This window comes from Varanus komodoensis, unplaced genomic scaffold (assembly GCF_004798865.1).
Source record: "Varanus komodoensis strain SLA01 unplaced genomic scaffold, ASM479886v1 scaffold11, whole genome shotgun sequence".
In the NCBI taxonomy this organism is placed as follows: Eukaryota; Metazoa; Chordata; class Lepidosauria; order Squamata; family Varanidae; genus Varanus; species Varanus komodoensis.
Window position 1 is genome coordinate 16,961,336 of NW_025335317.1, and position 24,827 is coordinate 16,986,162.

At 43.2% G+C, this 24,827-nt stretch overlaps 1 protein-coding gene across 1 annotated transcript; it reads left to right on the forward strand.

Moving 5' to 3' along the window:
* Positions 1-19,491: 19,491 nt before the first annotated feature.
* On the forward strand, positions 19,492-23,452 carry FAM241B (family with sequence similarity 241 member B). Its single transcript, XM_044420478.1, has 3 exons — positions 19,492-19,582; positions 21,036-21,161; positions 21,831-23,452. Exons 2-3 carry the CDS (start codon positions 21,069-21,071, stop codon positions 22,116-22,118), a joined length of 381 nt encoding a protein of 126 aa, XP_044276413.1. The 5' UTR covers positions 19,492-19,582; positions 21,036-21,068; the 3' UTR covers positions 22,119-23,452.
* The last annotated feature ends 1,375 nt before the right edge of the window (positions 23,453-24,827 follow it).

The following is a 24,827-nucleotide window of genomic DNA, read 5'->3' on the forward strand; positions in this document are numbered from 1 at the left end:
GGTAACTATATGTTGATGATGCATATTTTTATTCCACTCTCAGATCCAGTTCTGGTAGAATTTCTGTCAGCATCTAAGATGCACTTAGAAAGTGGTGGAGTAGTGGAACCAGGGCTTACAGAGATGATGTACCCAAACATTTGATTAACAGGGATGGTGACATCATCAGCCAGCCCCTCAGAGTTTCCTCTTTTCTCTGAGCTTAGCTTGGAACCTTGTAGTACCTTGTTGTTAGTCGCGAAGTCGTGCCCGACCCATCGCGACCCCATGGACAACATTCCTCCAGGCCTTCCTGTCCTCCACCATCCCCCAGAATCCACTCAAGCTCACACCAACTGCTTCAGCAACTCCATCCAGCCACCTCATCCTCTGCTGTCCCCTTCTTCTTTTGCCATCTATTGTTCCCAGCATTAGGCTCTTCTCCAGGGAGTCCCTCCTTCTCATTAGGTGGCCAAAGCATTTGAGTTTCATCTTCAGAATCTGGCCTTCTAAAGAGCAGTCAGGGTTGATCTCCTCTAGGACTGACTGGTTTGATCGCCTTGCTGTCCAAGTGACTTGCAGGAGTCTCCGCCAGCATCACAATTCAAAGGCCTCAATTCTTCGGCGCTCAGCCTTCCTTATGGTCCAGCTTTCACAGCCATACATTGCAATTGGGAAAACCATAGCCTTTGACTATACACACTTTTGTTGGCAGGGTGATGTCTCTGCTTTTGAGTATGCTATCTAGATTTGCCATAGCTTTCCTCCCCAGGAGCAAGCGTCTTGTAATTTCTTGGCTGCAGTCCCCGTCTGCAGTGATCTTGGAGCTCAGGAAAATAAAATCTGTCACTACCTCCATTTCCCATCTATTCGCCAGGTAGTGAGAGGACGGGATGCCATGATCTTAGTTTTCTTAATGTTGACTTTCAAGCCAACTTTTGTGCTCTCCTCCTTCACCTGCATCAAGAGGCTCTTTAGTTCCTCTTCACTTTCTGCCATGAGAGTGGTATCGTCTGCATATCTGAGGATGTTGATATTTCTCCCAGCAATCTTAATTCCAACTGGTGATTCATCTAGCCCTGCCTTTCTCATGATGTGCTCTGCATATAAGTTAAATAGGCAGGGCGACAGTATACAGCCTTGCCGAACTCCTTTCTCAATTTTGAACCAATCAGTGGTTCCATGTCCAGTTCTCACTGTTGCTTCTTGACCCGCATACAGGTTTCTCAAGAGACAAATAAGATGGTCTGGTACTCCCATCTCTTTAAGAACTTGCCACAATTGATTGTGATCCACAGAATCAAAGGCTTTAGCATAGTCAATGAAGCAGAAGTAGATGTTTTTCTGGAACTCTTTAGCTTTCTCCATGATCCAGCGTATTTGGCAGTTTGATCTCTAGTTCCTCTCATTCTTCGAAATACTGTCTGTACTTCTGGTAGTTCTTGGTCCACATACTGCTGGAGCCTAGCTTGTAGGATTTTGAGCATAACTTTGCTAGCATGTGAAATGAGTGCAATGGTGCGGTAGTTTGAACATTCTTTGGCATTGCCCTTCTTTGGGATCGGAATGTAAACTGACCTTTTCTAATCCTGTGGCCACTGTTGAGTTTTCCAAATTTGCTGGCACATTGAGCGTAGCACTTTTACTGCATCATCTTTTAAGATTTTGAATAGCTCAGCTGGAATACTGTCACCTCCACTAGCTTTGTTGTTGCTCGGACTTCCTAAGGCCCATTTGACTTCACATTCCAGGATGTCGGGCTCGAGGTCAGTGACCATCCCATCGTGGTTATCAGGTTATCAGGTTAAGCTCTTTCTTGTATAGTTCCTCTGTGCAATCTTGCCACCTCTTCTTAATCTCTTCTGCCTCTGTTAGGTCCCTGCCATTTTGGTCCTTTATCATGCCCATCTTTGCATGAAATGTTCTCTTCATATCTCCAATTTTCTTGCAGAGATCTCTGGTCCTCCCTATTATATTGTTTTCTTCTCTTTCTTTGCACTGTTCATTCAGGAAGGCATTCTTTTCTCTTCTAGCTATTCTCTGGAATTCTGCATTCAATTGGGTGTATCTTTCTTTTTCTCCCTTGCCTTTCACTTCCCTTCTTTCCTCAGCTATTTGTAAAGCTTCCTCAGACAGCCATTTTGCTTTCTTGCATTTCTTTTTCTTTGGGATGGTTTTAGTTGCTACCTCTTGTACAATGTCATAAATCTCCATCCATAGTTCTTCAGGCACTCTATCAGATCTAATTCCTTAAATCTATTTGTCACCTCTACTGTATATTCATCAAGGATATGATTTAGGTCATACCTGAGTGGCATAGTGCTTTTCCCTACTTTCTTCAATTTAAGCCTAAATTTTGCAACAAGAAGCTCATGATCTGAGCCACATTCAGCTCCTGGTCTAGTTTTTACTGACTGTATAGAGCTTCTCCATCTTTGGCTGCAGAGCACATAGTCAATCTGATTTCTGTGTTGACCGTCTGGTGATGTCCATGTGTAGAGTTGTCTCTTGGGTTGTTGGAAAAGAGTGTTTGCTATGACCATCTTATTCTCTTGACAAAATTCTACCAGCCTATACCCTGCTTCATTTTGTGCTCCAAGGCCAAACTTGCCTGTTATTCCGGTTATCTTTTGGCTTCCTACTTTAGCATTCCAATCCCCCATGATGATAAGGACATCATTTTTTGGTGTTAATTCTAGAGGTGTTGTAGGCCTTCATAGAACTGGTCAACCTCAGCCTCTTCAGCACCAGTGGTTGGGGCATAGACTTGGACTACTGTGATGTTGAATGGTTTTTCTTGGGGTCGAACTGAGATCATTCTGTCATTTTGGAGATTGTATCCCAGTACTGCTTTTCCTACTCTTTTATCGACTATGAAGGCTACTCCATTTCTTCTGAGGGATTCTTGCCCGCAGTAGTATACCTGATGGTCATCTGAATTAAATTCACCCATTCCTGTCCATTTTAGTTCACTGATTCCTAAGATGTTGATGCTCAGTCTTGTCATCTCATGCTTGACCACATCCAGCTTACCTTGATTCATGGATCTTACATTCCAGGTTCCCATGGAGTATAGATCTTTACAGCATCGGACTCTCCTTTCACCACCTGATACATCTGCAACTGAATGTCCTTTCGCTTTGACCCAGTCGCTTCATTCTTTCTGGCACTACTAGTACTAGCCCTCTGCTCTTCCCCAGTAGCATATTGGATACCTTCCAACCTGAGGGGCTTATCTTCCGGCGTCATATCTTTTTGCCTTTTGGTACTGTCCATGGGGTTTTCATGGTAAAGATACTGGAGTGGGTTGCCATTTCCTTCTCCAGTGGATCACGTTTTGTCAGAGCTCTCTGCTATGACCTGTCCGTCTTGGGTGGCCCTGCATGGCATAGCTCATAGCTTCATTGAGCTACACAAGCCCCTTCGCCACGACAAGGCAGTGATCCATGATGTAGCACCTTAGCAACAATATATTGTTGTGAGCCATTCCTTTTGTAATGATCAGTATTTTGGGGTGACTTAGTTTTGAATGGACAATTAATATCCACTAGGTTTTCAAGAAACTTGTCCTTGCCAGAGATGAAAACAGCTACAACTAGTTCCTGGCTATGAATCAAACCTACTGCCTGCACTTTTGGACTGTCTTTGGGGGTATGACTGTGAGGGCTACTATTATAAGAATATGTTCTTCACAGCTTACCACTATACCATTGCTAGAAGTTATGGGGATTTGTGTGTGGGGGGTTATCTGTGCAGTCTGGGAGCAGGACATCTGCTTGTTCCAAAAGAAGGCACTTGCCTCTTGCTGCAGGAAAGAAGTTCTGCTGTCATGTTGTTTGCTTCTGTATACATGTCTTGGCTCAAAGTAGCTTTCATTTTGTTCGAATGAAGCTAAAGAGACCTTGTTGCATAGGGTAAATCAAAAGAGACCTTGTTGCATAGGGCAAATCAAATGGCAAGTTCTCTGTATTCTCTTAGGGCGAATCCCACCTGTAGTGGAAAGTGTGGAGCCTCCACAGATTGTGAAATGGGGAGCATGGGGAGAAGGGTGTTGTTGCACTCATGCCCTGCTGGTGGATTTCTTTTGGGCAACTGTTTCACCGCACTGTGTGATTCTTTTGGGCAGCTGGTTCACCACACTTGACTAGATGGACCTTGGACTGATCTATCACAGCTGCTCTTAACACTCTTTTTTGAATGTGTCCAACAAAGCAAATTAGACCTGTGCCATGTCAACATATTTTCAGGCTGCAATCCTATAAACATTTACCTGGAAGTAAGCCCTACTGAAATGGCCCAGTGAAGAATCAATATGATTCTGTTTTAGGACTGTGTTCTCAGAATATAACTTAATTTTACCCGCAATGTACCAAAAATTATAGCCTTCTATGGGCATTACTAGAATGTAACAGACTTGTTTATCATCTCTACCTATTACTTTAACACTGCTTGATGTTTTAAAGTAAATTTGCTAGAGTTGCACTTCTGTGAGTGATAAACAGAAAGATTGGTACAGACCTTAAATACCAATATTTGTTTCAGTTCAAGTCTTAGCTTGTGACAGCAGCAAAAAAAGTAATAGGCTCAGTGTTGAATCGTTACAGGTCCAGAAACAAAGTCAGAATTTCTAAGCAACATCTATATCCAATTTCTAAGTTAGGCTGAGCTACTTTCATTTTATTTGTTTCATTTCTATACTGCCCAATAGCCAAAATGCAATGGTTAACTCAAAATTCAATGTCACAAAAACCTAATGTAAAATCTTTAATGTACAGAATTTAAAAATAATTTTAAAGAGCTCCAAATCCAGTTACAACAGGATGCCAAAACCAATGCTGAATCAAGAAGGCATGGACCATCAAATGCTTGGAAAAGAGAGAAACCTTAACCTGGTGCTTCAAAGATGACAGTTGTGGCACCGGATGGATCTCGGTGGGAAGACCATTCCACAGTCAAAGGGCCACCACCAAGAAGCCCTTTCTGTCATCTTCTGTGTTTCTGTGCTCAGTAGCGTCCAGGTAGGTTCATACTGGGACAGGTGCACCACAGCTGAGCAGCAGGGAAGGGGCTTTGGCAGCTTCTCTCTAATGATGTTAACTCCATCCGTGCAGTCTGAGGTCTTGGAAGAAGAGTGGGATATAAATATGACAATTAAAATGTAACAAGACTCTTGTCATACACAGCAGACCACTTAAATATGGTCTGCTTTGGGAGGGCCTTCTCTGCAGTGGCGCCCAGACTATGGAATCTGCTCCCCAGAGAGGTCTGCCTGGCGCCAACGTTATACTCTTTCTGGCGTCAGGTAAAGACCTTTTTATTCAACCATTATTTTAATAACCAACGGTTTTAGATGTTTTAGGAATTTTCACTTCACAGTCGCACTTTCTATATTTTTCCTCCTTTGTCTGAAGTTTGTGATGTGTTTTATACTGGTTTAATAGTTGAAGTTTTATATCGTTCCTTTATATTTCATATTCTACTTTTGTATTTTGAAAGCCATCCTGAGCACTTGGCGATAGGATGGGATATAAATCCTTGTAATTAATTAATTAATTGATTTCTTAATATGCAGCTTTGCATATGTATATGTATTTTACATACAGTATATCGCAGAAGTGAGTACACCCCTCACATTTTGTAAATATTTTATTATATCTTTTCATGTGACAACCCTGAAGAAATGACACTTTGCTACAATGTAAAGTAGTGAGCATACAGCTTGTATAACAGTGTAAATTTGCTGTCCCCTCAAAATAACTCAACACACAGCCATTAATGTCTAAACTGCTGGCAACAAAAGTGAGTACATCCCTAAGTGAAACTGTCCAAATTGGGCATTATTAGCCATTTTCCCTCCCCGGTGTCATGTGACTCGTTCGTGTTGCAAGGTCTCAGGTGTGAATGGGGAGCAGGTGTGCTAAATTTGGTATTATTGCTCTCACTCTCTCATACTGGTCACTGGAAGTTCAACATGGCACCTCATGGCAAAGAACTCTGAGGATCTGAAAAAAAGAATTGTTGCTCTACATAAAGATGGCCTAGGCTATAAGAAGATTGCCAAGACCTTGAAACTGAGCTGCAGCATGGTGGCCAAGACCATACAGCGGTTTAACAGGACAGGTTCCACTCAGAACAGGCCTCGCCATGGTCGACCAAAGAAGTTGAGTGCACGTGCTGAGCGTCATATCCAGAGGTTGGCTTTGGGAAATAGACGTATGAGTGCTGCCAGCATTGCTTCAGAGGTTGAAAGGGTGGTGGGTCAGCCTGTCAGTGCTCAGACCATTCGCCGCGCACTGCATCAAATTGGTCTGCAGGGCTGTCGTCCCAAAAGGAAGCCTCTTTTAAAGATGATGCACAAGAAAGCCTGAAACAGTTTGCTGAAGACAAGCAGAGTAAGGACATGGATTAGTGGAACCATGTTCTGTGGTCTGATGAGACCAAGATAAGTTTATTTGGTTCAGATGGTGTCAAGTGTGTGGCGACAACCAGGTGAGGAGTACAAAGACAAGTGTGTCTTGCCTACAGTCAAGCATGGTGGTGGGAGTATCATGGTCTGGGCCTGCATGAGTGCTGCCGGCACTGGGGAGCTACAGTCCATTGAGGGAACCATGAATGCCAACATGTACTGTGACATACTGAAGCAGAGCATGCTCCCCTCCCTTCGGAGACTGGGCCGCAGGGCAGTATTCCAACATGATAACGACCCCAAACACACCTCCAAGACGACCACTGCCTTGCTAAAGAGGCTGAGGGTAAAGGTGATGGACTGGCCAAGCATGTCTCCAGACCTAAACCCTATCAAGCATCTGTGGGGCATCCTGAGACGGAAGGTGGAGGAGCGCAAGGTCTCTAACATCCACCGGCTCCGTGATGTCATCATGGAGGAGTGGAAGAGGATGCCAGTGGCAGCCTGTGAAGCTCTGGTGAACTCCATGCCCAAGAGGGTTAATGCAGTGCTGGAAAATAATGGTGGCCACACAAAATATTGACACTTGGGGCCCAATTTGGACATTTTCACTTAGGGGTGTGCTCACTTTTGTTGCCAGCGGTTTAGACATTAATGGCTGTGTGTTGAGTTATTTTGAGGGGACAGCAAATTTACACTGTTATACAAGCTGTATACTCACTACTTTACATTGTAGCAAAGTGTCATTTCTTCAGGGTTGTCACATGAAAAGATATAATAAAATATTTACAAAATGTGAGGGGTGTACTCACTTCTGTGATATACTGTACATTAGGTTGGGGTAGTTCTCCAGATGCTTAGAATTCCAACTCCCAGAAGCCTTGCCAACATGGCCAATTGTCAGGAATTCTGGGAATTGAATTCCAAAACATCTGGAGATCTACTTCTGCCTACCTGGCATTAGGTGGCAGAGGTGGCTGCCTCAGGCGACAGGTTTCCAGTATAATGGAAGGACAGCAAGTTGTTATTTAATTTATTGTGTTTGAGGGTTTTTCTACCATAGTTGTCAAAATGAACAGGTAAGTCTTACTTTACATTTATACCCTGCCTTTCTTCCTCTTACAAGGAACCCAAGGTGGCTAATAAGGTTCTCTTCATTTTATCCTCACAATAAGAACCCTGTGAAGTAGGTTAGGTTGAGAGTCTGTGACTGGTCCAAAGACATCCAGCAAACCTCAGGGCTGAGTGGGGATTAGAACCCAGATCTCTTGAGTCCCATTCCAGCACTCTAACCATCATTCCACATTGGCTGTTATGACTCACTCCTAGCTAGTTTGACTCAGCTAGGAATATATCAGTCAGCTAAAATGGCCTGCTTCCCCCCATGCTCTATTTCGATCTGGAGAAAATATTTTCATGGCATGGCGTATCAGCTGATACAGTGTGGATACAGGAGCAAGGACTGGCTAAAGAGTTGGCAACCTTAGCCATGAATTTTGGCTTGAATTCAGCCATTAGACTGGGACTTGGTGGTGCCAGACAACCAGGGAAAGGAGGGAAGTGAATTCAGGGTGTATGAATACAGCTGTCTAGATAGGGCAAGAGCACAGAAAGGTCTGCGGTGCTGAGACAGCTTCTCTAAGAAGGGCAGTCATGGCTTTTGCCTGGTTGATGTACCAGACACATCTATAGAGTGTAGTGACTAATTGGAACTGAAAAGGAAGCAGCAGAGTCTCAGGAAGGAGCACGTTGCAGGCACTAACTTGGGCATCTAAGTTCTAACCTTTTGACCTTAGAGATGCTGTTTGGGAACCAAAGTTCATTCATTGGGTTGGAGGAGGAGGAGGAGGAGGAAAAAAGGTCCTTCCTCTCTCCCCCTTCCGCTCCATTTTCTTTTTATGTGCCTTCAGCACTGCTCTTCATGGGGAAACCCTTGTTCAACTCTTCCAGAAAAGGAGAGTTCTATTAGCTCAGTCAATCGTCAGGGAAAGAAAAGGGCACAATGTATGGGCCTCATTCAGGGCCCCCTGTGTGGCTTTGAAGATATGATTTGCTCAGTCTGGGCTGAAGCAAACAGATGCTAATTCACCTGCAGAGTGTGGAGTGGGATGAGTAAATGCTTCTCTCCCAAGGCAGCGGATGGCTGACCAGGCTTGCCTGAATTGACAGAGAGACTAAAAAGGAAACCAGGTACATATGAGGGTGCTATAATGCCACTGATTTCTACATCTCTAAGTTTCTCTCCCTCCCTCTTTCTGTCTGGCTTTCTTTTTTCACGAAGCTGAATGCTGATGATACAGTCTCTCTTCTTTTTTGCTCGCCTTTGTTAACAAGAAAGGGAAGATCTGACAGTGAAAAGAATACTGAGAAATCCTGATTGACTAAAAACTTCCATTGAGTACTTGAGCTCAGGAAAAGATCTTAGCTCAAACTCTCCCCAGTTTTCTTACTCCCTTCAGGCTTCCCCTCACACTGCTGTTGCTGCTGAAGTGCAAATGTGGATTGGTTTGCCCAGAGAATATGTGGGGATGACACTGTTCTTTGATACTCCCACTTTTGGCACTGACATGTTTGACTCCCAAAGAAGACATTTCTCTAAAATGCAGGAACTGATAAAAAGGAAATGGGAAAGGTAAGCCAAGAGGGTAGAATCACCTCATAATGCTTGGAGGTTACTAAAAGCACAATAATAGGAGCTCAGATTATTATGTATACCACAGGTTAGGAAAGGTAGCAGCAAGTTCAGAGGTCACCTGCAGTGTCAAGGAAGCTATTAGTGAAAAGAAAGGTTCCTTTAGAAAATGGAAGGCTTGCCCAAATGAGAAGAACAAAAGGGAGGACAAACTTGCACAATGAAGATGCAAGCAGACAATAAGAGAGGCAAAAGAGCACTGAAAAAAATATTGCCAACAACATCAAGGGTAGCAATAAAGAATTCTTTATATTAGAAGCAGCTAGGGAGGCAGCTGGACTGCTGGATGATAATAGAGCTAAAGGAGTACTAAAGGAGGATAAGGAGATTGTGAAGAAGCTGATCGAATTCTCTTGATCTGTCTTCACTGCTGAAGGCATAGCACAGACACTTGTTTCTGAATTGATGTTTTCAGGAAGGGAATATGGGGAACTGAGATACAGGGGAAACAAAAGATGAAGTTGTCAGCCTTACTGACAAATTGAAAGATTTAAAAAAATTACCAGGCCCAGATGGTATCCATCCTGAAGAACTCAAATATGAAATTGCTGATCTAACAAAAATATGTAATATGTCCCTAGGAGCACCTTCTGTACCTGAGAACTCACAAATGGCCAATATAACACAATTTTTAAAGAATATTATCCAAAAGTGCATCTGGAAAGTTAGAGGTTGGTTACCTTGATCCAGGTAAATTGTTTGATGCATTATTAAACATAATATTAATATGCATATAGAAGGATAAGTCTTACTGAGAAAAAGTCAACATGACTTCTGCTAAGGTAAGACTGGTCTCACTAATTTGTTAGAGTCCTCTGAGAGAGTCAATGAATATGTAGACAGGGATGTCCAATAGATATTTATTTGAATTTCTAAAAGGCTTTTGAGGTCCCTTAGAAAAAGACTATTGAGCAAACATAGCAATCATGGAATAAGAAGAGAGGTTCTCCTATGGATGAGTAATTGGTTAAAGAATAGAATCAGACAGTAGGAATAAATTTTTTTTTCTTAATGGCAGGATGTAAACAGTGGGATCAAACAGGGATAACTATGGAGAACAAGGTTTAGCAATTTATTCATCAAGAATCTGGAATTAAGAATGAGCAGTAAAGGGGCTGATGACACCAAATGATTTAGGGTGGCTAAAAGACAAGGCTATTTCAAGGAGCTCTTGAATGATCTCTCCAAACTGGGAGAATGGGGATAAAAATGGCAAATACAGTTCCATATAAGCCAGGGCAATAAGGATTGCATGTTGGGGCAAAAAAGTGATGCATATCGGGCTGAAAATCCCACTTCAAGTATAAGATGATGTGATCTGAGCTAGCAGTGTCTAGCCAAGAAAGAAATCTTGAAGTTGTGGTTGAAAGTCCAGTGAAAATATCTACCCAACGTGAAAAATGCAACATCATCCATTCCATGATAAACATAATTTGGGATGGAACGGAAGTTAAAACTGCCAAAACCATATTTTCCTTATATAAATCTGTGGTATGTGCATACTTACAACACTGCACACTTTTGGTCACCACATTAAAAAAAGGACATTGTAGAACTGGAAGAAGTGTAGAAAGGACAATATCACCCTGGAACCGTTTTCTACTCATGTTGGGGAAACTGTCTTGCTAACCTATTCCATTCTGAGTGTAAGCAAATCCAGTTGGTTCTTCTAATGCTTCATCTTTCGTGAATATCTTTCACTGGTGTGTGCTTGTGCGTGTGCAAGAGAAGGACTTGTTCTTTTGTGGATTGGTAATCGCTTTTAGGAATTAGAACACAATGCTGGACAGCAGGTGAAGTAGTTCTCAAGTAGAGCAGGTTCAAAACCCCTGAGAGTACTGTAGGCACTGATGTAGAGGCTATGGGCTTAGATTCAGTACTATGTAGACCATTCCTACAGCAATTGTACCTGCAACTTGCCCCAGAACTGATTAGAGCAACTGACAGTTTCACAGCTGGGCCAGGAGACTCATTATGGGAGGTCCAAGTCTTTAAGTGCTGCCTGTGTTTCAAAGGGTTAGTATCTTTCCTCACAGTTTCTAGCCTCTTCTGGATAGTAAAAATTTGGGGAATAAGGAGTTGGAGAAAGTTCTGTAGAACCTTCCTTCTCATTGCAGGAGTCCAAAATCTATTCTTTGGAGTCAGAGAACACAGACCCTATCAAGGCATTCAGCGGATAGGGTCAGAATTTAAAGCAGACGGTCCATCTGGTGAAGGCCTCGGAATGGGTTATGGCACTTCCTTAGAACCACTGTTATTAGAAATCTCAGATGGCTACCTGTTGTGGACCATGATTGTGTGTGTGTGTGTGTGGGCGGGGGGAGGGAGATGCTTGTAACTGCTCATATATCTGATACAGAGCACCCCCTCCCATAGTGCGCTATGTAGATAAATATGCTAGAAACTATTGTTTTAAGAAAAGGAAGCTCTCAGAGGCTGGTAATGGGCACTAGAAGAAATAGGATCCCAAAATTCGTAGCTAAGACAGATGACTGCAATTTGTTCTGTAAAGTTACGTTGATGATTTAAGTTCTGAATGAAGTGTATTCATCTGTCCTAACCTGCAACTCCCTGAGCATTTTCTTCTATCCCTCACTTCTTGTCAGTGAGATAATCTCCTTATATTCCTTACTCCATCTTTTAATGTGAGAGGCACACTGTCTACCACATATCTCAGCCTAAGGCACTGAGAAAGAGTGGGCTGGAGTGGGTGAGCACCATTTCTTCTAGTAAAGGAGGAGGACAAATGCACCATTGTCTGAACTGGCCCTCCTACTTTTTTGTATCCATCTGTTCATGGTAAGATATAGGCCCAAGGAAGTGGTATCCTCTCAAATTAGATATGGGTAAAGAGGGAATTGTTTAACAGAAAAAGAAATTCTCCAAGGGCCATCATAATACAGCCAGTCAACCAACCAGGACCCCCTCTTTTCCTCTCTCTTTTGATTCCCTTTATTTGATATGAATGAACTTGGTAAAAAATCTCAAGCTGAGAATTATTAAGCACTAATTAAGGGATAACTACTGAAAGCAAGAACCCACTTCTGACCTTCGACGTGTTTAAAGAGCTTATTCTCCAAAGTTGTAAGGATCTTGGATGACACCCAGTTTCTGAGGCCAGAGTGCTGCCTGAGGGAAAACAAATTTCAACCTGCACACTTTAGTGAGCTCCTGTTTGGAGGAACTGTATTCACTTCTGGATATTGCAATTTGAAAAAGGCAGTGATAAATTGGAAGGAACTGAGAGCCATTGTGGTTTCACATGACTCACTATTTGTTTGAGAGAAGGGATAGCCAACTGGAAGCCCAAAGGCTGGATGTCCCCTGCCCCCACAAAACAACCACAACAACTTGATCTGGCCCTGGAGGCCCTACCACAACAGTTTCAAATTCTGCAAAATAGAAATATGTCCCAAACCTTCATATCGAAACTCTCTTTTGCATTATGTACATAAACTTACAAGAATAAGTTTCCTTACATAAGGAAAGCCATGCCTGATTAGACCAAAAGCTTATTTAGGTCATCATTCTGTTCCTACAGCAGCCAAACAGATAACTCCAGAAAACCCATATGGAGGACATGTGAGCAAGAACTTCCTCCTGTTGGTGCTCGCTGGCAACTGGTATGCACGGGCATGCATGGAACGACCAAGGCCAGTAGCCATGGATAGCCATCTCTTCCAGGCATTTGCCTCACCACCAGCTGATATTATCAGCTGTTCCAGTTGAGGTCTATCACTGGTCCTGGATTTGGAGTCCTGATATTGAATCAGGGACTGTCTGAGCCAGAAAATCTTAAGGCACCATCTCCAGGGACTTCATGTCCCAGACTTGTCACATAGTCTTAACCCCAGGCATCTCATTCCCACTCTATGTTCCTCTGCTTTGCAACAGATAGAAATTTTGGTCTTTTGTACGTGTCCCCTGCTCATAAGGAGAAGGGGCTTAGGAGTCTCATTCCTCCCTTTTCTGTTTGCAGTGCCAGTCCCAAAGTTGCACTTGTGATGTAGGATCTTCAGCCAGTATGGAAAGAACCAGCTGGCTGCAAGGGTAGCAGGAGGGTGCTCTGTGGATGGAGTTCCAGCTCCAACCTTGGAACACGTTTCTGAGACTGCAGATAGGGCTGTGCTGTATCCTACGGCTGGCTAGGCCACATGTACCAGCTATAGCATTGTGTCCTTAAAGATTTAATTCATTGCTTTAAAAGGAAATAGTTCATAATCTAAAACGGCTAAATTTTTCCAGTTTTACAAGAAAAAGAGCAAAAGGTCCAGAGAGAAAAAATGTGTTCTTGCCTCTCCTCTATATACATTTCCCTCCCTTGGCCTACAGGTCTCTAACTACTTTTGCAAAAAAGTTAGTTCTTTAGGAAGTTGCTATAATGTTTATGGATATTGTATGATGTTCATGCATTTCACTGTTTCCCCCCATAATTGTATTATTGTCTTGGCTTTGGTACATTGTTGCTACCTGTTTTGAGCATCCTTTTCAGAGGGAAAAGTGGAGTGCAAATATTAAATAAATAAACATAGGATAGGGTGGGGGAATCCTGTTCAAAAAACTTTTCAGAAATTTGCCCGAACATGCCACATATTTGGTTTAGGATGTCCAGATAACTCACACTGGACTTAACCACATGCAAAGAACTCTTTGAATTAGTCTTTACATGCTTCAGAAGGAAAAAAGATGTGATGAGGCAATATGAGAGTAATACACCAACTGTCATATTTCGTTTCTGGCTACTGTGAGGAGAGTACAGTGCAGCAAACAAACAAACAAACAAACAAACAAATAAATAAATAAATAAAACATTGCATTAACAACAGAGTAATTGCATCCCAAAACTGTTTCATTCCAATACACTCCCTTTTAGCTCTTTGGAAAACCTGGTTTTGACCTCTCCCTCCCCTACATTCTAAATTGAGCCTTAAAAATCCAGCAGTCCCAATCCAGCAGAAGCTAGTCATGCACATTGACATCAATGAGTCTTAACTTAGTTGTGACTGATTTCAATGGGACTAAAGCAGTAAACACTCTGAGAACTTATCTGTAGATACCAAGTTAAGAAATAAATTATTACTATTATTACCTTCCCTTTACATCCATTTTTCATGTGCCACATATTCCTTCTGCTTTCCATCCCATTTTATAGGATTGTGCAACATTTCATATTATAATATGAATGGTTCTTCCATTTGGGGAGGAAATTTGTGGTAGCCTTTAGGAACAATCGTTCCATGAAATATCATTCAGCTCTGAAGTTTGCGCAAGGTTTTATGTGAACAGGTGCTGAGATTCTGGAGGGATAAAGAGTTGGTGCTTGGGATGTTATTATGATCACTTTAGTTACAGGTTTTCAGTGGCCTAGAAATCCTTTACATTGTGGATCCAAGTTTGTCTTTCCAATATAGTGAGGGAATTTTCCTTCAGGTTCTCTTAAAAGCATGACCCTTGGCATCTGTCTGGCTTTAATCTAGCGCTGTTGTAGCCAGCAGTCCTCACATCAGGCTGCTTCCCTTCTGCCGGAACGCTGCTCACATTGTGTCTGTCCGGGACACTATAGCCACTGAGACCCCTCCCAGAATTTAGTTTGGAGAGCCGTTCCATGCCTCTTCACCCTCCCTACACACACTCTCCAAGTTGAATGGTCTATTAGGGAGCCCCTTTGTGAGGTAATTGGATTTCTCCCCTTGTTAGTTTGCAATGAAAATGTCATCTAGATCGAGGGAGGCGTCCATTCATCTCAAATTAAATTCAGTCATCTCTGCGGTGAGCTGTGAAACTATTCATGCGGCAGCAAGCAGCTGCGACGGGAGGTGCCCTTGACAATACCTCAAAGCCGCTCTCCAAGCAAAGCTCACTTCATTCCTGTCAAGTCAGTTCACTCTCTGTGGGTCCTTCCAATCCTAAGAAATTAAAGTCTACCCCATATTTGATATGGGAGTCCCCATCTTGATTGCCACATTTTTCAATTCCAGTTGTTGTTTAGGGAGGACTTGGAGAAGTCTCACCTCTGCCATGAACTCACAAATGATTTCTCTGGGTCAGCATCCCCTGTTTAACAATATGGAGATTAGAATATAGACTAGACTTATTTTATGGGGTCATTATAAGATTTACAAGACATGTATGTGAGGAACTTGATCAGTCTAAAGCACTGTATAAATGCTGCATGTGATATAAAATAAACCAGCCTGTTGTTGACAAAGCCCGTTGTGGTGTAATAGCCTTTTTGGGCCATACACACATCTGGAAATTTGATAATTTCCTCACACAAGAAAATGGCTGCTGTGAGAGCATGGCAAAGGACAAGTAACTGCCCCAAAGGCTGAGCATGAGGTAGAGAGATGGGTGCTGAGATCCCAGCAGATTAAACAACACTGTTGTATCCAGTGTTCAGCACCACCAACAACCTGTTTCACAGCAGTCCAAGGGACCATTAAAATTTTTGTTTTTAAGTGGAAGGGGTGGGCCCCTGGGCAGGGACCAAGAAAGATATTCAAGGTTACAATGGTGCCCATGGATGACATGCTGCTTACCTTATCTTAATTTGTAAAATATCACTCCCACAGTGAAAATTGTAACATCAGAAGAACCTATCAGTTATCTACTAATCTTCATGTTGAACATATGAAGCTCTCTCTTCATTGAGCTCTGGGTATTTATAATTATTTATTTGGTTTTGCTAAGGAATCTGTTTTCTTTGCAAGATTTAGCTTCCTGTAAAAACTCAATTTTGTGAAGATGGGCTTGCATCTAGTCTCCAGGTCCTTCAAAGCAGAGCGGAGCTCCTACAAATTTGACTGAATTACTTTGTCCGGGTTGCTGTGAGAATTTTCTACACACTCTGATTCCTCTCCTGGAAGCCTGAAGAAATTATTCAGCCTGCTAGTGACTGGCTAAGGAGGCTCACCTCCTATGTGAGGAAATATTTTCAATATAAAGCAATTTTAGAACTTATTTTGTCAGCACCAGCTAAATACCCCCGCCCTTCAGTAATAGAACGTCTTACATGCCAAATGCCTGCCTCAATAAAAATGCATTTTTCCACCTGTGGAAGGACAACAGACAGCCCCTTTGGCAGAGACTTCCAGAGGCTCGCAGCAGTCACCAAAAAAGGCCCACTGTGACATTCCCACCAAATTTACCTCAGTTGCTGCAAGTACTGAGAAAAAAACTTCCCTTGATAGTCTTAAAAATTAGGTGGGACTATGTGGGAGAAGACTGGCTTTCAGGTAATATGGCCCCAACCTGAATGTGTACATTAGCTCAATAGGTATACTCTACTAATGGGCAGAAATATGTACTAATATATTCTACTATTATACTCTACTAATGGGCAAAAAGTAGCTTGTGGGGAGAGGACAGGAATTTTAACTGGGAAAGCAGTATGATGGGAAATATCTCCCTCACAGCCAGGGCCTTGAGCTAATTTGCTTTCTCCGCACAACTAGTGCTTACTAACATTTAGAGATGGGTTATTTGTCTTTCTTTGTCTGGCTAGGCCTTTCAGGCTGTCATCAATGACCTGTCAGGAGGCCAGTTTAAAAGCAGGTAACCTGCCTTGCCCACAGTATAATCTCCTCTTGTACCTAACAGTATTTGAAGACCCTCTTCTGAGGCTCTTCTGGGATCGCTCCTGCCAAGCAGGACAAGGCAAGGTGGCTACCACACAAAGAACCTTTTCAGTTGTGGTGCTCCATTCTGGAAGGTCCTCCCCGGAGTCACTAACTTGGCACCAATGCTGTGTGCCTTTCATTCCCCAGATTTTTCATTCTTTAAAATCTTTCACTGCCTTTTCGCACATGCCTAATTCTGTGCTGAGTTTCATTTCTTTCTTTCTGTCTGTCTTGGCTTTACCTGGATTTAACATTTTATATTTGTGTTTTAATATGTTTATGTTGTTAATTTTTGTTTCAAACTTCTCGTGACTTTGTACACTTTGGTTGCAATGTATAACAAATGAATAAAACCTTTCTCCCTTCTGAATACTGAATACCTTCAACTATACTTTGGGACTAGAGTATATTCCAGGGATTAATTTTAAACTTCCCCCAAATGGGTTGCAAATGGAATCCCCCAAAGGCTCTCCTTACAGGCTAAAAGTTGTCTTTATTTTTAGCATTCTGGTCAGCTTTAGAAGAGAGTTGAATGGATGACCTAAAGTGTTCCATAGTGTCCCTTTAACGATTGTTTGTTTCTGAGGCAGTGGGAGGGAAAGGATTAATGTTGCAGTCCCAAACTTTGAGCCTGCTTTCCCTACTTTTCAAGAGTCCCTCCCCTGCTTGTACCCTACCATTAGAAAAGAAGGCAGCCACCTCTTGAAAGGATTAGTTCTGTCATTCAGCTTCACAATGTGGACCTACAGCATGTCTTTGTCAAAACCTATTTTGGATCGTGCTTTGCTTCCTCCCAAAGAGGAGCTGTAAGTTAAAGAAGACCCCAAGAGACCACCTGCATCAGGGTCAAGTTCCACAAAGCATGAGCATAGTTCAGGGCTCAGCTGAGTGCATAGCAGATTTGCTGGAACTGTGAAAATGTAATATGTCCTCAGGTCAATATGTGCATGTAATATTGCTTCATATGTAGCTTCCTATGCATGTCACATGTACATGCATACATTTCAAAATTGCCTAGATTGGACTAGAATCCCTTTACCAGCAGTTGAAAAAAAATGTTAAGGACTTCCTGTCAGGAGTTTGTTTGATTCAGATGTCAGCAAAACTTTCCTTTAGAACAGGTCTACACACTATGCCTGTTGATCAGAATGCTAACCTCATAATCGTGGGGTGCAGAGGTGCCCACTTGAGACAGCAAATTCTTCAAAGCTTCCAAATGATGCTCGAAACTTCTGATTTCCACTGGGATATCTCCATGTGGGGAATTAAGCATAGCGGCTTTTGTGGTGCTGGTAGGGAATGGTTTGTCCAGCTCTTTTAGTTGTGTATGTCATTTTCAACTTCTACAAATCTTGTCAATGGGAGTCAAACCCTGAGTATGTATTTTATACTGGGGATATAATAATGCAAACAAGTTACATCACAGGATTTCAATGTGGCATTCTAAAAAGCACAAATAAAGACAATTACTGACCAGGGCAGGGGCCAGAAAATCAGGTCTGTCTCTATAAAATTGGTTCATCAATTAATGCAATGGAATTGGTGGACAGATAAATAACAAGGGGGAAGGATAATTCCAGAGCAGGGGTAGGGGACCTATTGTCTTCAAAATTTTGTGGACTTCAACTTTCATTAGCTCCAGCCAAAATGCCCAGTGGGCATGGATAATTAGAAATGTTACTCAACATCATCTGGAAGGCTGCACAGGTTCCCCACCAAATTTGCAATTTTGAGGCGGGGGGGGTCAACTTATGCAAATACATTTCGATTTCTGGTCCTTGGTATGAATGAAGAAATAAAGGGAATTAGTCTCCAGTCTTTGTAGGGTGCTCTCTGGTCTCCAGGCACGGTTAGTGTTGCCAGTATTTGAATCTGTTTCGGTACGGTCTTAATGTAGGGAAGAAGAAGCTGCAGTCATGCAAATGTTGTTCCATTACAGCTCCCATCAGTCCTAGTCAGCAGTCATGGATAATGGAAATTGCAATCCATCATTGGAAGGGCATATTTCCCACCCTTGCTTTAACAGAATAATTACCTGCAGCAATTCACTGTAAGATTACCATCTGGTTTATCTTAAGGAATAGTTTGTTGCTGAGTATTTCTAACGGAAACACAAAGGACAACCCGCTCCTTTTTAGCAAAGAATATGTTTACCCACACCGTGAAGAACTCTGGCACTTGCATCCTGAAACTTGCATCTTTGTTACTGACAGAGAAGCGGGCAAGGCTGGGTTGTTTGTTCTCTTCACTTGCAAAATCTTACTCCAAGGCAGCAGGGCCTGTCCAGGTCATTTTGCTGCCTGAGGAATGGGGCGAGATGGTAACTCCCCTCATTCCATGCCCGAAAGCCAACTGGACAGGCACTTGAACCTTACTTCCAACACTGGAGATGCGAATCAGTCCAACACAAAGCATCAGCCGAACCCTGTCCTCCCAGGGCACACACGCTCTGACCACTCAGCCTGTGCTGCCTGGGGCAGGCGCCCCACTCAGCCCAGAGCTAGATCTGCAAGGCAAGGCATGGCCAGGACGTGTGTCCACAGGAAAAGCTCGCCTGAGACGGGCGGCCAGGGCTTGCTGTTCCCCGGCCAAAGACCTTCTTTCCAAGGAAGGACGCGCCTCTCGCTCGAAGCTCCAGCTCGGTCGCAAAGGCACAGCGCATCCCGCAGTTCCCCGCGGAGCCTGAAGAGGGAGCTGCTCCAGCCCTTGACGTTTCCAGCGGGGCGGGGGAGCCGCTTTGCTTTCCTCTCGCCCCGTGACACCTTTTGCGTCACTTCCGGCAGTGACAGCGGGGCGGAAGCTGCTGGGATGTTGATGTGACACAGTCCGAGGAAGCCGGCGAAGCTTGACGTCAGCGGCGGAGCGCATTTTAGAGGGGCCGAAGTGGTGAGCGAGTTCGGGCCGTGGAGAGAGATCCAGTGACCCTCCAGTTAGAGAAAAAGGCTGATACCAGTTTCGGAACTGTGCTGGGTCGAGCAAACCCTTTAACTTGTGAAGAAGCCTTCTCCAGCCAAGCCCCCTCCAGTCTTGCGGCTGGGGATGATGGGAGTTGCAGCCCGCAAGTCTGGAAGGCGCCCGGTTGGGAAAGGCTGGTGTAAACTGGCAGGCAGGATTTATTTGAACCACATGTCCTTAGGAAAGTTACTCAGTGCGGGGTGGGTGGGGAAGGCGCCAGCCTCTGACCATCTGCAGAGTGCTCGTCCTGTATTGTGTGTCTGTGTGATTGCAGTTAACTAGCTGTAGAGGTTTCCAGGTTGAGAGGCATCTTTTTTGTGCCTGCTTCCAGCTGGCAAGGTTGAGCACTTGCTGGCACTTCATATTCCAAAACTTGATCTTTGTTGTCAGAACTCCGAGCAGTCAATCTGGTGATGGTAGTGCTAAATCTTTTCATACAGGATGGTTTGCTTTACATTTTCTCAGTATCTCTTAAGGTTTTTTGGTATTGCAGAGGACAGCTGAGGCAAAGAGAGAGTGGATCACTGAAAGCCACCTAGTGAATTCTTGCTGTAGATTACATTTGGAGTGGGGAGAGGGACGGGACTTTGTGGTTTATGGCTTCACAAGCATTGTGTCTGTATGATTTTTGAGAATTCTGTCTTATTTCTGAAGTAGCTGTGGCCTGTCTTGTGTCTTCAGTCTTTGCCAAAGACTTCCCATGCCCAACCTCAGTGCCAGGAGACAGTATACGATGCCAGCCTGGGACTTGCTTGCACCACATTTTATATCCATATTTCCCAAAACTGAGTTTAGCACTAAGCTATGTAGATGATATTTCCATTCAGATGCAGCACTGGATCTGTCTGTTATGTTTCTTCATTCTTTCAAGGAATGAGAGGGAATCTGGCTTTCTCACTTTTCAAACTTCAAATTGCAACTTTATTGATTAATAAGTTAGGTTAAACTGAGGTAGGAAACTACTGAGTCTCTATATAATGTTGGATTCCACCTCCCATCAGCACCAGTCCCGATAGCCAGTGTTCAAGGCTCATGGGAGTTGGGAGGCCAACAACATCTGCAGGGCCATAGTTCCTCCCTCCTGAATTAAGCTGTTAGAAACCTGCTGATTCACTAGAAAAAGTGCTGTGATCAACTGTTTAGGAGGTTTGCATATTTTACACACACACACACACACACACACACACATATATATACTATTTATATTTTTTGTACAATGTATCAAAATGGGGACATGTTGGGCAGCATCTTGGAAGAGGTATTCTCCCTCAGACTGTGGAAAAGGTTTGGCTTCTTGTGCAGGTCCCAGTTCATCTTGCCTGTGCCTCTATTCCCTGAGGGTGCAGTTGGGCTTGTTCAACCCTGTTTCTCCTGTATATTACAGGTGTGACAAGACAAACACTATACAGGTCTAAAAATGGTGCGGATTTTGGCCAATGGAGATATTGTACAAGATGATGACCCTCGAGTGAGACGGAGCAATCAGAATAGGGAGAATTCATCTCGCCCGGTAAGGAAAGTGTATATATTGTATTTTGCAATGTGTAGAATAATTATAAAAATGTAATAATAATAATAATGAATAGATGTTTAATTATGTCTGATCCATAATTATTGAACAATCTGTCCAAAAAGGATGATTTTCAGTGCTAATCAAGAAGTGTGCAAGGAAAGTCAGAAGAACATAGAAAATTGTCTTGGATGGAATGAAACCACTAGTCCTGCGGTTCCCCAACTTTTTTGGTTTTTCTGAAGACATTTTTTTTCCTGTGGGAGCCTAACTCTATCCCTGATTTTTACTAAGCATTGTGAACCCACAATGTTCTTCTTTCTTTCATCTGCTCCTATTACTTGAGTGCTTTGCATAACATAGTAGTTTTGGATAGCACTCAAATTTGCATAACATAGTAGGTTTGGAAATAAAGAGATCCAGCATGGCTGGCTTTATGTTATGTAGAAGCTGCTTTTAGGTTCCATGAGTGGCCTAAATCAGCTCTCCCCATTACAACTGTGCTGGCTGGGGGATTCGGGGAGTTGTGGTCCCACACATCTACAGGATGCTAGGTTGAGAAAAGCTGGCTGAAATGGCTGCATTTCTGGCTTTTCCTTTTTACATGTTTCCATCAAATGAGGCACACTCTAATGAGCGTCACTTGATTTCTCTGGATTGTCTCCACAGGGCTTTTTCAATATGGGGACTAATACGGGTGTTCCCCCACGACAGCAGGAGCAGCAGCCGTACCATCAGCGGGAGCAGCAGCAGGGCGCAAGGCCAGGGGAGCGCTCACCATTTTCAGACATCAACCAGCAGCTAGTGAACATGGGATTCCCCACCTGGAACCTTGGCAACCAGGTGGTGGAGCCGGTCATGTCCATCCTGTTGCTGTTCCTCCTCATGATGGTGGGCGTGCGTGGCCTCCTTTTGGTGGGCCTCATCTACATTGTCTCCCACTTAAGTCAGCGATGACAAGGACTTTGGTACAGGCCAGGATTGCTGCTTGGAGGATAAAGAGCCAAATTTTCTTGTAGTGTGTGTCAGTGTGTGTTGGAGAGAGAGTTTGTGTGTAGGGGTCATATGTCCCCATTGTGTGTGTGCGCGCGTGCGTGTGTGTGTGTGGGCTTATGTATAATCCTTACCTGAGAACCATTATAAACAGATGCTACAGGAAATGGAAATGAGCAACTAGAAATGCAAGTTCATGAGGTCCTATTTCAGTTGCTTCCTGCAGAAGCTTGAAAATTAGTTTTCTTTCCATGAGTGGCACAGGACTCTGGACCAGCAATGCTAGATTTGTGCTTCTGAGCTGCTCAGGATGTTGCAGATGCAATGGTGTTCTGAGGGTTGTGGGAGGAAACCTTTTTGGCTGAAAAGGTAGGAACTAGATTTGGTTAAATGATGCAAAGGCTAATAGGAATGCACTTGAACTTAGTCTGTAAAAGACAGTCTTACTTACGAGATGGTTAAGCAAATGTCAGAGGGCTCTGGAGAGAAATTAGCAAGGTGGCAGAGGGAGACTTGCAGAAGGACATAGGTACTGCCTATTAATTTGGAAAAGTCTAGCCAGATCTAAAATGAGCAGGAGTTTGATTGAACTGATTGAACCCCAAACATTTGATTGAACTAACTGAACCCCAAATGCTCTAATTCTGGCCAGTCACAGGATTGAAATACCAGGGCCCCACTGACAGGTTTGTATCCATAGCTAAGAATACAGTTTGCAGAAATCCACTAGTCCAGATCTCACCATTGGTGGCTCCCTTCAGACATTTGGAGGGAAGGGGTACATGCTGGGCTTGTGGCTCATGAGTGCGACGAAGAACCATTCTGAGAACTGCTGCTTCGAGGTGGGGTGTACCCATGTGGTTCCTCCATTTGTGCAGTCCCCATGGTAAGGACCTTGGTTCTTCCAGATGGTGACTCTGCAGATAGAGTGCCATTCAGTGGTGATTCCTGGGATGCTCAATTAAGGATTACCTTAAGCGTGAACTATTCCATTGTTTCACAGTATGCTTCGTGGCCTGTGTGTATCGCACTGGGGAGCCTTACTGAATCTGAATGTGCATTGGGCACATGTAAATTGGTTCTTGTTTGTACTAAATGAGATGAATGAATAGAGTTGACTGTACACTTTTGCATTCCCATACAACCTGGTGGGAACACTGCCCCCAACTGCTTTCTCAGCTAGCAACAGTGTGGAAGAATAGAATTCAAGCAAACAAAAATATTTGTAATCGCTTCTCCCAACACTTTGTAATACTAATTGCAAACTGATCTTAATATATCCCTCATTTCTTTTTAAACAGGCTGTAGCCTCCATTTCTTTTTGATTGATCTTTGTCTAATAATGAACATTATGTGCTTAAACTACAAAATGAGAATTATCTATCTTCTTTATTTTAAAGAATGAACTGCAACATACTAAAACAACAACAACAAAACCTGTAGAAATATGACATGCAGAATGTTTGAACAATGTACACAAATGCATGCATGGTCTCAACATCACCTTGGCAAAAGCCAGTGTAAACGAAAGAACCTCTCTTGGCTTTTGGAAGATGCTTTGCCTAGAGTGGAGAAACAAATCTGAGTAAGGTGGAGGTGCAAGACCCAAATAAGGTATTAAGTTGTATCCAAACATGTCGACTGCCAGTTCATTCAGTTCCACAGATTGACCTCTTTCCCCATCACCCACTGCAACTGATCACTTCTGAGATTATATTCCAAGTGGGGATTCATGCCTGCAGGGGTGAAAGGAGGCTTTGCAAGAGGATCGATCTACTGTCTGATTCTAGCTCCTGATGTCTACCTAACCAAATTGCAAAGGAATGCTGGTTTGCAGTGAGCACGGTACAAATAGGTGGAAGGGATTCAAGGCTACTCATTTGCAAAAGTGGCTCTACCTGTGTGTGCATACGCCAGCCTGCAATTTGTTTCTCAGCTCTGAAGACGTTTTCATTGTGCACACTAGGAATACTGTGGATAGAAACAGAGGAAGATGCTAATTTGAGGCTGAGTTTGTCAACTGTGAGCCCTCTTGATCCATAATTGTGGCATCGAAAATGAAAACTGAAAAAGGGAATACAAGAACGATAATTCTTTTTCAAAGAGAACAGAACACATGAGCAGTCAAGTTACTAAGATACATTGCAGAATGGGAAGGGCTCCTAGCTAAAATAATTACACAGCGCTTAGGCCAGTCTAACATGTTCATTTGCCTGTGATCTTTTCTAAAATTGCTCATTACAAAGGAGTCCTTGCCTGTTTGTAAGACCATCTTATAATCCTTAAGTTGTGCATAAAGACCCTTTGCCAGATTTTTTGCTAGCCACTGCTTTAGAATGGAGGGGGCGGTTCTGAACCTACTTTCTGGCTCTGTTGCCTTGTAGGACTTCAGTGTATAAAGCACAGTTCATAGGCAAACATGTACGAATTCAGTGCACTATCCAACAGGGCACAGCTGCTAGTCCAGATAATGTGCTAGCCTAAATTAGCACAGTGCCAATAGCCTTAGCTAGTGTTTTCATTTCCTGGGGGGAATCAGTGCAAGAGGTGGATCAAGTCCACAGCTGCCTAGTTTCAGTAATGCTGCTGTATCCAGAACTCTCAAATCATTCTCTGGACCGTGGAGAGAGAAGATTGAAGTCTTACGGATGAAATGTTAAATCTATCCATGCT

Coding starts and splice junctions, on each gene's coding strand:
- FAM241B (XM_044420478.1), top strand. CDS start 21,069: ATGGTGCGGATTTTGGCCAATGGAGATATTGTACAAGATGATGACCCT. Junction 21,162..21,830: donor GGGAGAATTCATCTCGCCCG/GTAAGGAAAGTG, acceptor TTGTCTCCACAG/GGCTTTTTCAATATGGGGAC.